Source organism: Nicotiana attenuata, chromosome 12 (genome assembly GCF_001879085.1).
Source record: "Nicotiana attenuata strain UT chromosome 12, NIATTr2, whole genome shotgun sequence".
Classification (NCBI taxonomy): Eukaryota; Viridiplantae; Streptophyta; class Magnoliopsida; order Solanales; family Solanaceae; genus Nicotiana; species Nicotiana attenuata.
In genome coordinates, this window is record NC_032000.1 from 31,065,158 (window position 1) to 31,080,465 (window position 15,308).

At 40.4% G+C, this 15,308-nt stretch overlaps 1 protein-coding gene across 1 annotated transcript; it reads left to right on the forward strand.

Moving 5' to 3' along the window:
* Positions 1,246-4,576, forward strand: LOC109236000. The gene is made up of 6 exons (XM_019402238.1): positions 1,246-1,255; positions 1,377-1,433; positions 1,681-2,447; positions 2,749-3,135; positions 3,563-3,618; positions 3,697-4,576. The coding sequence occupies exons 1-6, from the start codon at positions 1,246-1,248 to the stop codon at positions 4,574-4,576; spliced, it is 2,157 nt and encodes a 718-aa protein (XP_019257783.1).

The window sequence follows — 15,308 nt, forward strand, 5'->3', positions numbered from 1 at the left end:
TACCTCAACTGAAAAGTGGCCATAAATTCAATCTAGCAACTAATTGAAAATGTAATTTAAAAGTGGCCATGGTAAAGTTGTGTCATAATTATCCAGCTCTTTAAATGTAAAAACATTGAACAACAGACACAAAGAGCGGTCATCACATGGAGATGTAATAGGGAATGGAACAACATCGAGTAAACCCTTTACTTACCAAAAGGGAAGTTTCGAAACTATTGAAAAAAAATTGAAAGTCATATAGAAAGAATTATAGGACAAGCTCCTTCTGTTAAGACCGTACAAGAGAATTTCTATGATTCTCAAGGATCTATCGCAGTCTTAGGATTAATAAAAAGAAAAATTACATGAGTTTTGAGTCTGAAATTTTGATGAATAAAAAACATGTCATTCTCGACTTATCCACGAAAAGTTATAACATACTACGCTTTAAGAATTCTAAACATCTTTAAAATATAACAATCGTATCTCATAGTGCAAGTATGATATGTCCGGCATAAATTCATTTAAAAGTTCTTCTAAGACAATACAGTAGATCTTCCCAAAGTCATTATTTGACCACACAGTGAAGAGAAAAAGCTCATGTGAAGCAAAGTTCCATTTTTCACATGGGGTCCGGTCCTTGATGCTTGCAAGAACTTAAAACTTTCTAGTAAACATACTTGCACAAGCTACATATGATGTCTTTTGCAATTGAGATGTGATAGAGCATAAACCGATCAGCAACGCGGAAGTAGATAAATAGTCAAATAGACATTCTAGTCTAAGATTGGAACCAAGCCAAATCTGGATTAATTGATCATATACTAATTCATGCACTTGAGTTATCTCGACAAATATTTCTATGTAATGTATAGCTAATTATATATTCCCAATGAAACTTATTTATGTTTTATCCAATAAAAAGTCCAAGAAGTATTAAAATTTTAAAAGGTAAAATTGAAGTAAAATTAAATAAATAACTACTAATTACCTTACAAATAATTAAAACATTTTTTTTGTGTGTGTTGAGAGTATAGTTATACAAATGAAATGTAACTTTTTATTATTAATTAGTAGTAGAAAGTTAGGCAACAAATCGAGCGGGCATTTGGAAGTAAGCAACCATGTGCAGTCGTTGTACTGAAAATTAAGTTAGTTATGAGAGAGGGCATTTTAGTCAATATATATACACACACATGAGAGGCATGTGATAGTCAGTTAGTTTGTTAAATACTGTTTAGTCTTGTAACGGTGCTTAACGAAATGAAATCAAGTTCTTCTTCTTCCTTCTTCTTCTCTGAACTCTCTAGAATTTAGGGTTCAAACTTTACATGCAATTCAAATTCTATCATGGTATCAGAGCGGGTTGCTGTAATCGAGATGAAATTCTGCAGGATCTGAACATCGAACACTGATTAGAAGCTTTGATTTCATCAGCCATGGCGGAAACGGTAAGTCTTCCGATTGATCACAATCATCCTCTATTTTAGCAGCTACAGATACGCATAGAGTTGCATTGCACGATATCAAGCTCACAAGACCTGAAAATTATGGTTTGTGGAGTAGATCGATGCGGATGACACTTTTTGGTGAAAAACAAGCTAGGTTTCATAGAAGGAACTTGCTTGAAAAGCTCTTACAAAGGAGAATTGGCGAATCAATGGGAAAGATGTAATTCGGCTGTTCTTTAATGGATAGGACGTACAGCATCTGCAGAATTACAGCCGAGTATCATTTACGCTTCGAATGGAAAAACGGTATGGAACGAGTTCAAGAAGAGGTTTGATAAATCTAATCTCACTCGTTTTTACCTTTTATGGATACAAGTTGGATCATTAAAGCATGGTACTGATTCGGTAACATCGTATTATACGAAAATGAAAGATCTCTGGGATGAAATTGACCTACTAGTTCCAGCGCCTGGTTGTGATTGTGAAGAAACTAGGCCTTTCATTGAGCAATTTAAGAATTTGCGTTTGTTACAGTTCCTAGTTGGGCTTAATGAAAGCTATAGTCAGGTGAGAAGTCAGATATTGCTTAAGACGCCAGTATTGACTGTAAATCAGGCTTATGCTTTGGTCATTCAAGAAGAAATCCAACATGAACTGAGTGTTCTTGAGGTAAATAGGGAACCTTTAACTATGATGACAGGACATAATCAAGGATGTAAGGCTAAGAAGATTGGGATTGTTTGTGAACACCGTGGATATAAAGGACACCTCAAGGAAAATTGCTACAAAATTATAGGATATCCTCCTGACTTCAAGAGCAAGAAGAAACAACAAGGACAAGAAAACAGAACTTATGCTAACATGATAACAGAAGAAACTACAAGCTTATCTCAAGGCCAACAGATGGGACAACTGTTCACTGAAAGTCAATACAAACTAATACTGGAGCTTCTGAACAAAACACCTGCAGGTGATTGTCATACATACACTAATGGCAAGTATAACCACATTGTTGTCTGATACATCTTTGTGTGAATGGGTAGTAGATACAGGAGCATCTCACCATATCACATGTCATAAAGATGTTTTATATAAATTAGAGAATATTGAGCAACACAGGAATCACAAAGTGTAGGTTCCAACAGGTAGCAAATGTTCAGTAACACACAAAGGAAGTGCTTCTATACTACAGGGATATGAACTAAAGGATGTGTTATATGTTCCAGATTTTAAGTTCAATCTATTGTCAGTCTCCAAACTGACCAAGAAATTGCTGTGTTGTGCTCTATTCTTCCCTGACTTTTGTGTATTGCAGGGTCTTTACAATGGGAAGGTGATGGGGATTGATAGAGAGAACGATGGACTTTATATACTCAAATGGAGTGACAAGCCTGTAGCAACATTGGCTACCAAGGACACTGATGAGTGCAGTCTTTGGCATATGAGATTAGGACATCCATCAATAATGGCAATGAAGCACATTTCTGCCTTAAAGAATAAAATAGTGGATAGTTTGCAACATAACTATGAAATATGTCCTTTAGCTAAGCAAAGTAGATTGAAATTCCCTCTTAGTAGCAGCAAGACTGAATGTATTTTTCAGCTTATTCATCTTGATGTCTGGGGTCCTCACAAGCTGCCTACATATGATAGAAAACATTATTTTCTTACAATTGTGGATGAATTTAGTAGATATACCTGGGTGTGTTTGTTGCAGTCTAAGTGTGAAGTTGTAACAATGTTGAATGACTTTCTTATAATGGTAAAGACTCAATTTGACATGAATGTGAAAGTATTGAGATCTGATAATGGAAGAGAGTTTTTTAATTCTAGATGTAATGCACCGTTAGCATCCTTAGGCATTGTGCATCAAAGCAGTTGCCCATACACACCCCAACAGAATGGGGTGGTGGAAAGGAAACATAGACATACACTTGAAGTGGCTAGAGCATTACAATTTTAGAGTTCTGTCCTTAGTAGATTTTGGGGAGATTGCATCAAGACATCTGTTTTCTGATCAACAAGTGGCCTACATCCATACTACAAGGAAAATCTCCATATGAGGTTTTGCATAATAAACCACCTATTATTGATCACTTAAAGGTGTTTGATTGTTTATGTTTCTCTAGAAACTTACCAAAAGGAGACAAGTTTGCAAAGAGAGCAAGAAAATCAGTCCTCATAGGTTACTCAGAAGTTCAAAAGGGGTACAGATTGTTTGACTTAGAAACTAAGACTGTCTTTGTAAGTAACGATGTTTTAGAGAACATATCTTCCATTTTAAAGAAAGTGTGGCCATTCCACAAGATCCCTTTCCTACACAAGCTTCTATACCATCACATCCTGATCCCGCATTGCCTACATCCACAGACCCTCACATTCCACCTACAGACAATATTCCAGTCATAGAAAACACCAATATACCTTCTACAAGAGTCCTACAGATTGATCATACAGCCCAAAACATAGAAGCAGCAGAGGTTGAGCATGATGAGCAATATACCTCAACTGACTTAGTTCCAAACACTGAGCTAGAGCTCAATGTTAGTCCTGACAATAGCATATTTGAGCCTAGAAATGATCAAGAGCCTAGGAAGACTACTAGGACATCCAAACCTCCAGTTTGGTTAAAAGACTACCAAAATACTAAGAAGTTCTCTGGCCAATGCTTATATCCATTGACTGACACCCTTACTTATGCTAATCTCACAGCAGGTTATCAAGCATACTTGCAGGCTTTCTCAGCTGAAGTTGAACCTACTAATTTTCAGCAGGCTTCCACTAATAGCAGATGGGTAACAGCTATGCAACAGGAGATCCAAGCTTTTGAAAATAGTCATACTTGGGAGATAGTGGACTTACCAGCAGGGAAGCAAGCTATTGGTTCCAAATGGGTATACAAGATCGAGGAGAAGGCCAATGGAGAGGTAGACAGGTACAAGTCAAGGCTGGTTGCTAAATGTTATTATCAAAAAGAAGGGTTGCACTACCATGACACATTCTCACCTGTAGCAAAGATGGTCACAGTCAGGACCATTATCAGCATAGTAGCTACCAAGGGTTGGCCTTTATCTCAAATGGATGTTAGCAATGTTTTTCTACAGGGAGATCTCTATGAAGAAGTTTATATGCAGTTGCCTTAGGGATTTCACAAACAGGGGGAGTTGAAAGTGTGCATGCTTATGAAATACCTCTATGGTCTTAAACAAGCATCTAGGCAATGGAACATAAAGCTCGCTGATGCACTTGTTCAGGGTGGTTACAAACTGTCACGACCCAAAATCCACTAAGGGTCGTGATGGCGCTGGACACCACTGTCAGGCAAGCCAATACCAAGAAGTTAATTAAATTCCCTTTTTAGTATATATTGAAATCACTTATCTTTTATACATTAAACAGTAAATAATGAAATTTGCTGAAATAATAATGGTGTCTTTAACAATTCCTGAATATTGAATAAGCCCATAATCATCCCAGAACGCGATGTCACAAGTGCATGAGCAATTTCTAGGTAAAACAAGGTATAATACAATAACTGTCCAGAATACAAATTGGACATGAAGTAAAATACAATACGCTGAAAAAGACTATACTAGCTGCGAGTCGTCTCGAGAAATGCAGCTCACCTAGTCTCCGCATCATCCATGCTGCTACACCCTGTAGGCCACTAGAATCACGTGTGCCTGTGCAACAACAATGCACAGCAAGTGTAGCATGAGTACAAAAACAACGTGTACTCAGTAAGTATCCCGCCTAATCTCGAAGAAGTAGAGACGAGAGGTCAACTTCGACACTTACTAGTGGTCCAATAATGATACACAATTAATATAATAAAATCCAAGATTTTTATAAAGCATGGTCGTAACTCAACAGAATGAAACAAGTAATCAATTCCTTTATTCAAAGGGAAATTTCCAAATTTTGTTTTCATCAATTATACATTTATTCTCAAGTCAGTGAGTGACAATATCAACTTCAATGAATTTCAATGCAAGCAATACAAGCATGCGCAACTCATGCCGAGGTCGTACGGCTTGATCCAACAATATTTAAAATATGCACTGCCAGAGGGTCGAATGGCGCGAACCATAGATGCATCTATCACCCCGCTCACGAATCATACATGCGACGCGGTCAAACACAAATAAACAATCACCCTGCTCGCGAATCATACATGCGACGCAGGTACACACAGAAACACATATTCAACCAGTCGATCAAGACTTCATCTAAGAAGCAATTGTTCAAGGAGGTGTACATTTCTCTTTTACAAGTCAAGAAAATGAAGTTTAACTCTTTTAGAAAATCATTTGCCACTTCGATATGATATAAGCAAATCAAACCATCAATATAGTTACAATTATTACAAGTAAGCATGCTTTTGGGTCCTAGACTACCCGGACATAGGCATAATAGTAGTTATGCACGGACTCTCGTCACCTCGTGCGTACATAGCCCCCACAAATAGCAGCACATATGTTTAATTAATTCACCTATGGGGACAATTCCCTTACAAGGTTAGAAAGGAGACTCACCTCGCTCCGAAGTTCCATAATCGGCATTCCACGCCCTTCCGAAGACTCAAATTGATGCACAACGCTCCAAAACTAGTCAATAATTATACAAATCAATTAATATATGTTCAATTACTCATTACAATCCAATTTATAACAATTTCCAACCCCGATCGACAAGTTGACAAAATTGCCCTCGGGCCCACGTGCCCGAATTCCAAAAATTTTCGAAGATAAAGTTTACCCATAATCTCACGAACCCAAATATATAATTTGCTCTCAATTTCATGCCCAAAATCGTGATCAAAATTCAAGAATATCAAATTTCTAGGTCTTCCTCAAAATCACCAAATTTCTACAAGTTTCCTTGTCTAAATCCATATATAAACCTTGTATTTACTCAAAACTAGTAGAAATCACTTACCTAATGCTTGGTGATGAAAATGACACTCCAAAGTTGCTCCGAAATCAGCTCCAATGAAAGATTTGAGATAAAAATGAGCCAAAACCCGTTTTAAAACACTTCGTTGCCCAGGCGACCCTTCTATGCGATCGCAAACAAAGCTCCGCGATCGCATAAGCCAATCCCAGGGCCTCCAAATCTTGCACAATGCGATCGCAAAAACATCCCCTGCGATCGCATAAGCCAAAACCGGCAGCCTCCAATTTCTTCCTCTACGCAATCGCACATACAGCCCTGCGATCGCATAAGCCAATACCAGCTGCCTCCAAATCTTGCACTATGTGATCGCAGACCCACTCACGTGATTACATATAAAAACCTACTGCACTCATACCAGAAAACCAGCAATCCTCACAAGGCAAGAATCGACCCGTTGAGTATCCGAAACACGCCCGAGGCCCCGAGACCTCAACCAAACCTACCAACCAGTCCTAATACCTCACTCGACTTAGTCGAGCCTTGAAATCACCTCAAATAACATCGAAATCATGCATCACAATCCGATTGAAGCTTAATGAACTTAGAACTTCAAACTTCTATACTCGATGCGGAAACCTATCAAATCACGTCCGATTGACCTCAAATTTTGCACACAAGTCATATTCGACATTACAAACCTGCTCCAACTTCCGAAATCAGAATCCGACCCCGATATCAAAAAGTCCACTCCCGGTCAAACTTCTCAAAAACCTTCAAATTTCTATCTTTAGCCAAATGACTCCAAAATGACCCACGGACCTCCGAATCCACTACCGATCGCGCTCCCAACACCAGAATCACCATACGAAGCTATTCCCAGACTCGGAATCCCAAATGGACATTGATAACACTGAAATGCACTTCAACCCAAACTTATGAAATTCCTTCAAAAATGCTAACTTCCACAATAGGTGCCGAAACGCTCCCGGGTCTTCCGGAACCTGATCTGGACATATGCCCAAGTCCGAAATCATCGTACGAACCTGCTGGAACCTTCGAATCCTGATTCCGAGGTCGTTTACTCTGAAATCCAGTCTTAGTCAATTATTTCAACTTAAAGCTTCCGAAATGAGAATTCTCTTTACAAATCAACTCCGGACTTCCCGAAATTCAATTGCGACCGTGCGCACAAGTCATAATACCTAAAATGAAGCTGCTCATGGCCCGAAACTACTGAACGATGCGCTAGAGCTCAAAATGACCGGTCGGGTCGTTACATCCTCTCCCACTTAAACAGACATTCGTCCTCGAACGTGCTAAGAACTGCGCTGGAGTTGTCCGAAATAACAGTTAAACACCTCGTGCACCTACCCGCGCTACCACAACTCAATTGAGCACATTAGCTCGAGCAAATCTGAAGATATTCTCTTTTATTCAAACAAATGAGCCTTAGAGCCCAGTTTCAACATCCGAAATTCTCTGCCAGGCCTGCTTCCAATATATGAACACCGTACCAATCACTACACGATGTACCAGAACATGACTGCGTACCTTTGCCGAATTCTCACCATGCACCACATCATCCACAGGACCATAATAACATTCTCTGATCATAATAACCTACATTCCCCGAATCTGATGCTCACAACGCATCTCATGACATGTATAAGTCTCGTTCCAACTCTTACAATACCGCCACGATGGATGAGACGCATAGAAATTCATAACCAACTACCAAGTCAACAAAACATTGACGCTACACTCCTGACAAGAACATTACCTCATTCTGAACCAAATGATGATCTTTGCTCTTTAATATACTTCATACAATCCGATTGCACTAACCCTAGATCCAATAACCTTGTCTCACCCAGTACAAACTGCTCAGGCAACAAGCCCCCCAGAGATGACCAAAACTCTCATATGATGCCACAACATGCCAATAGGCTACCAATTCGAACATGATACATAAGGAAATCGAACTATGGAAGGGACTACTCAACTCACGCTGCTAATATGGACTTTCCTCAGAAAATGGAAAACAAAACACACAAAAATTAGAATACAGAAAACTGTACTCAACACCACACTGTTGCGGCATGCAACCCGATCCAAACAACATACCCATGGCGGCGTGCCACCCGATCCACACATAAAATTCACATAAGGAGATTCACACCGAGCTAAATTGCTCATTACAACAAAATACCGAATATCGGTCACAGGCACGCTAAGTGCATAATACCATCCCTGAGGGGACATATAGCGCCATAAGCTAACAAGCTCAAGCACAACTGAGGTACGATATATGTTCTGAAACTAAAGAGCCATACTGCTTACATAACACCATCGCTACGTGGAACCTCAACAAATAAGAAATTACCAAGCCGTTTCGCAACTCACACGACACAATATAGCATTACGTGAAATAGCCAACTACGAATTAACATCCAACGTCCGAATACTCCTCCATAAGGAGAGCTGTGCTGAAACGAACACATTCAGCCTGATATAGAGCCCTTATTCATATTTAAATCCATCCACGGACCTCAAGCCGATTCTGATCGTACCGAACTAGGCCAATAATCTTTTCTGGGTCCATAGTAACCCCTTTTTCCCATAACATACATGAACAACCATCATAACCGAAGTAATCCTCCACGGTACACAACCTAATACACCGAGTGCCCTCCAAGCATAAATCCTCAAATTAACCATATCGCCACAATCTTTATACTTGGTTTCGTCCTCCAATCAGTCAAGTGACTACATGCCACACTTATACAATATTCCTGTGGGACACGCTCCCACGATCTTTCGTAACAGATAACAAGCCTGCACATCCATGCTACCGGCCGCACTAACGCTGAAAAGTGAGCAAAATCCATAACCAGGATGCAAAGCCTCTCTCAAAAAACACCGGTCCCAGGTGACGCTAAAGACAATACCAGCTTACTCTACTCATTCAAACCGCTTTTTTATGCTCATCTGAGCTCGTGACATCCTTTTCAACACCAGACCGCAACCTTGATCCTCACTTTCATGTTTCATACCGCTCACTGCACCTTAACAAGCCAGCATACGATAGTATAAGAATTTCATCACAACTCCTAAACCATTAACATGGTAAACACTTCCTCACATGGAAGCCTTTTACTTAACTTATTCCAAGAGAACCATAGCAACACACGAGTGAATTCTCACAACCATAGAAGATGCAATTCTTCAGGTAGTGGCCTAAGCCACCATAGCCTTTTTTCCGGGATCCGCCTACACATAGCAGGCCATAATACTAGAATACTTCCGAATAACTTCAATTACGACGGCCGAAAAGCCTCACACGTGCCATCACAAATCACTTGCATAATTTAATCATGCTGAAGGAACTGATAACTGCCACCAGTATGCCAACTCAACCATGGCTAACCAATCCAAACTCATCCAATTTGTCCTTAATTGCCTTAGAATAATAATAACTTCATTCAACACATATTGCACTCAACCCGAGTGGCCTTGTAACACGAGACCATGCTGTCTCAATTCCCACGAACCATCTCATACCTTCCTTGTGCGCATATTCATATCTCGACTGGTACATCCATTATGATAATTCCTCTACGAATCCGAAGTCTTCTTCTCCTTTTCCTCCCAATGCTACATTGCAAGTCAAAACATCATGGAATATTCTAAGCCTTTTATCATAGGCCGCTTCAAAAGCTTGATTCTTAACCATACTGCGGGCTCGAACCCTTAGGCACTGCATTTTTTTTACCTTTGAATTCACTAGGACCGTTATTGAGAGTCACCCACTCTGACATGGTCCCGAATATAATCAACTACAAGGCTCCGCTAGCACATGACCACCCTTTAAAAGAAGCACCTGGCCGGATCACCTTTCTTGCAACTCACTTCTATGTGAAGCACAACTCCTGAGTCTTCCCAGAGCCTCAACATGCATCGATGATGCCAATTATAGAACACATTCTTCAATACCTTTGCTCAAATTACTACTGATGTTCTCTTCCCTTAACCGAAACAACTTACCAATACGCCGATAACCCGAATCTTCACAAGAAGATAATCATACAACCCAATCGTAGGCGGTGGGACTCTCCCACTTAGCTTGAAGCCACTATTACACAACTTTGGAACCCACTAAGATTCTTATCCCTTATTGACATGACCTTGCACCATTAAACTGCCAGATTCCTCGAAATCTTTCTGTGAACCATTTATGAATACTCTGAATCATTAACCATATTCACATGTCCGACCTCCTTACCAGATGACCAGTAGGATTCTTCGTAGAAGCTTCTCCAACCACACGACCGCTGATCTGCTCACAGGAGATAACCCACCTGTGGAGGCTACATGCCGACATATTTCATTGCCGCTGCACGAGGCACAATCACTACGTCATCCATAACCCATCAAGAGCCCGTGTTTATCCACCGATTGTACTAGTCCGTTCACTTCTTAGGGACATCAACTAAATGTGCAACGGTACCTCCAAATCCAAGGTCATGTTGTATCCTTCTTCATATCGAGCAACTCCTTTCTGTTGCATCAAATCTCCCGCCGTATAATAGCCGATATTTCAAATTAAGTCCGTAGACCCAGTCACTGAACCCACATACTACTCTGCCACTCTCCCACTTTGGTCAGACTCACTTCTCTAAGAAACCACTCGACCTCCACTTCTTACACCTAGCCTTCTAGAAGTTTAACCTCGCATGACACTTCCCACACGTCCTTCCTCATCTTTTGCTGCTCTGCTGATGCCTTAGATCAAAATCTATCTCGGTAGCACTTAAACCAACAAACCGCTACTAACTTTTAAACCTTTCTGAAGATCATCTTTCTTGAGCCGTTAGCAATAGAAATACACATTCAATCCTGAACCACCGCACTCCGTGATCTCTGACAGCCGCTTCTCCAATACTATCTTACAATATCCTGCCCCAAGGGCGAATTGTAGAAGGTCTTAACACCTGCGAACTTAGTACATTCAACAAGGACAACGGCACTTCATCACAGATGAAAATTCCACCACGCTAGCAAATCCCAAGCCTCGTTACTCCATCAATCCAAATCTGAACATTCTTATCCCGATTGCCTTTCCCCCGCCTGGAATTAAATATCAAAGCTCTAACCATGCACTGAGTAAACCTCCCTTCAAGTTATTCACTGCCCCAACACGTAGGCAAGCATCCTACCATCACATCAATACTACGCAACAACAGTTCATAAGCATCATGGCAACTTGTGCCTAGCCCCAGAGCTCTCAGAAGTATAGCTACTGAGCTGAACGACAGAATATCCATCCCACAAGGTGACAACAATAGCTCAAACAACCACGCAGGGAGAAACATCCCGCACCACGTTTGTAGTACCATTACAATTACTCACTCGCCGATTCATGACCAGCGCTTCGCGTCGCATAAGATCAATTGGGAAGGAAACAAGGCATAAGCCTCAAAGGAATCAAATCGCATGATGGGGAAATCAGGAAGGGAAGTTCTCCTAAAAGCCCTGTAGCCTCCCGAAAATAAGTACAGATGTCTTTGTACCTATCCGCGAGACTCCACTAGACTTGCTCATGACTCGTGAGACCTAAGGGAACCTAGTGCTCTGATACCATGTTGTCACGAAGATAATTAAATTCCCATTTTAGTATATATTGAAATCACTTTTCTTTTATATATCAAACAGTAAATAATGAAATTTGCTGAAATAATAATGGTGTCTTTAACAATTCCTGAATATTGAATAAGCCCATAATCATCCCAGAACCCGGTGTCACAAGTGCATGAGCAATTTCTAGGAAAAACAAGGTATAATACAATAACTGTCCGGAATATAAATTGGACATGAAGTAAAATACAATACGGTGAAAGAGACTATACTAGCTGCGAGTCGCTTCGAGAAATGCAGCTCACCTAGTCTCCGCATGATCCATGCTGCTTCGCCCAGTAGGCCACTAGAATCACGTGTGCCTGTGCAACAAAAATGCAAAGCAAGTGTAGCATGAGTACGAAAATAACGTGTACTCAGTAAGTATCCCGCCTAATCTCGAAGAAGTAGAGACGAGAGGTCGACTTCGACACTTACTAGTGGTCCAATAATGATACACAATTAATATAATAAAATCCAGGATTTTTATATAGCATGGTCATAACTCAACAGAATGAAACAAATAATCAATTCCTTTATTCAAAGTGAAATTTCCAAATTTTGTTTTCATCAATTATACATTTATTCTCAAGTCAGGGAGTGAATATATCAACTTCAATGAATTTCAAGGCAAGCAATACAAGCATGCGCAACTCATGCCGAGGTCGTACGGCTTGATCCAACAATATTTAAAATATGCACTGCCAGAGGGTCGAATGGCGCGAACCATAGATGTATCTATTACCCCGCTCGCGAATCATACAAGCGACGCGGTCAAACACAAATAAACAATCACCCTGCTCGCGAATCATACAGGCGACGGAGGTACACATGGAAACACATATTCAACTAGTCGATCAAGACTTCATCTAAGAAGCAATTGTTCAAGGAGGTGTACATTTTTCTTATACAAGTCAAGAAAATGAAGTTTAACTCTTTTAGAAAATCATTTGCCACTTCGATATGATTTAAGCAAATGAAACCATCAATATATTTTCAATTATTATAAGTAAGCATGCTTTTGGGTCCTTGACTACCCGGACATAGGCATAATAGTAGCTACGCACGGACTCTCGTCACCTTGTGCGTACGTAGCCCCCACAAATAGCAGCACATATGTTCAATTAATTCACCTATGGGGACAATTCCCTCTTACAAGGCTAGAAAGGAGACTCACCTCGCTCCGAAGTTCCTTAACCGACATTCCACGCCCTTCCGAAGACTCAAATTGATGCACAACGCTCCAAAACTAGTAAATAATTATACAAATCCATTAATATATGTTCAATTACTCATTACAATCCAATCTATAACAATTCCTAACCCCGATCGACAAGTTGATAAAATTGCGCTCGGGCCCACGTGCCCAGATTCCAAAATTTTACAAGATAAAGTTTACCCATAATCTCACGAACCCAAATATATAATTTGCTCTCAATTTCATGCCCAAAATCGTGTTCAAAATTCTAGAATATCAAATTTCTAGGTCTTCCTCAAAATCCCCAAATTTTTACAAATTTCCTCATCTAAATCCATATATAAACCTTGTATTTAATCAAAACTAGTAGAAATCACTTACCTCATGCTTGGTGATGAAAATGACACTCCAAAGTTGCTCCGAAATCGGCTCCAATGAAAGATTTGAGATAAAAATGAGCCAAAACCCGTTTTAAAACACTTCGTTGCCCAGGCGACCCTTCTATGCGATCGCAAACAAAGCTCCGCGATCGCATAAGCCAATCCCAGGGCCTCCAAATCTTGCACAATGCGATCGCAAACACACCCCTGCGACCGCATAAGACAAAATCGGCAGCCTCCAATTTCTTCCTCTACGCGATCGCATATACAGCCCTGCGATCGCATAAGCCAATACCAGTTGCCTCTAAATCTTGTACTATGCGATCGCAGACCCACTCACGCGATCGCATAGAGTAAAAACCTGCTACACTCATACCAGAAAACCAGCAATCCTTACAAGGCAAGAATCGACCTGTTGAGCATCCGAAACACGCCCGAGGCTCCCGGTACCTCAACCAAACCTACCAACCAGTCCTAATTCCTCATTCGAACTTAGTCGAGCCTGGAAATCACCTCAAACAACATCGAAATCATGAATCGCAGCCGACTGAAGCTTAATGAACTTAGAACTTCAAACTTCTATACTCGATGCCGAAACCTATCAAATCACGTCCGATTAACCTCACATTTTGCACAGAATTCATATTCGACATTACAGACCTGCTCCAACTTTCGGAATCAGAATCCGACCCTGATATCAAAAAGTCCACTCCCGGTCAAACTTCTCAAAACCTTCAAATTCCTATCTTTATCCAAATGACTACAAAATGACCCACGGACCTCCGAATTCACTTCCGATCGCGCTCCCAACAACAGAATCACCATACGGAGCTATTCCCAGACTCAGAATCCCAAACGGACATTGATAACACTGAAATGCACTTCAACCCAAACTTATAAAATTCCTCCAAAAATGCTAACTTCTACAATAGGTGCCGAAACGCTCCCGGGTCTTCCGAAACCCGATCCGGACATACGCCCAAGTCCAAAATTATCATACGAACCTGCTGGAACCTTCGAATCCCGATTACGAGGTTGTTTACTCCGAAATCCAATCTTAGTCAATTCTTTCAACTTAAAGCTTCCAAAATGAGAATTCTCTTTCCAAATCAACTCCGAATTTCCCGGAATTCAATTCCGACCGTGCGCACAAGTCATAATACCTGAAATGAAGCTGCTCATGGCCCCAAACTGCTGAACGACGCGCTAGAGCTCAAAACGACCGGTCGGGCCGTTACACAAACAAAGTTCTTTTGATCATTCCTTATTCACAAAGTAGCAAGGAGGAGAGACAATCATTATACTGGTGTATGTGGATGATTTGATGATTACTGGGAGCTCCTCCAACTTAGTTAATGATGCCAAGACAATTCTACACAGTAAGTTCAAAGTTAAGGACTTAGGCAAGCTAAGATATTTTCTGGGAATTGAGGTATCAAGGTCAAAGAAAGGAATCTTGCTCAAGCAAAGAAAGTATGCTCTAGAGTTAATTTCAGAGGTAGGCTTAAGTGGTGCAAAGCCAGTTGCAACTCCTATAGAGTTGAATAAAAAATTGACAACTGTGGAGTATGACACATGTGTTGGGAAGACAAGAGATTTAGAGCTAAAAGATAATTCAGCTTATCAAAGACTGATAGGAAGGCTGTTATACCTAACTATCACCAGACTGATATAAGTTTTGTAGTGAAACTCTGAGCCAGTTCATGCAAAGGCCCAAACATTCACATA

Coding starts and splice junctions, on each gene's coding strand:
- LOC109236000 (XM_019402238.1), top strand. Junction 3,136..3,562: donor AATTTAGTAGATATACCTGG/GTGTGTTTGTTG, acceptor ATGTTTCTCTAG/AAACTTACCAAAAGGAGACA. Junction 3,619..3,696: donor AAGAAAATCAGTCCTCATAG/GTTACTCAGAAG, acceptor ACGATGTTTTAG/AGAACATATCTTCCATTTTA.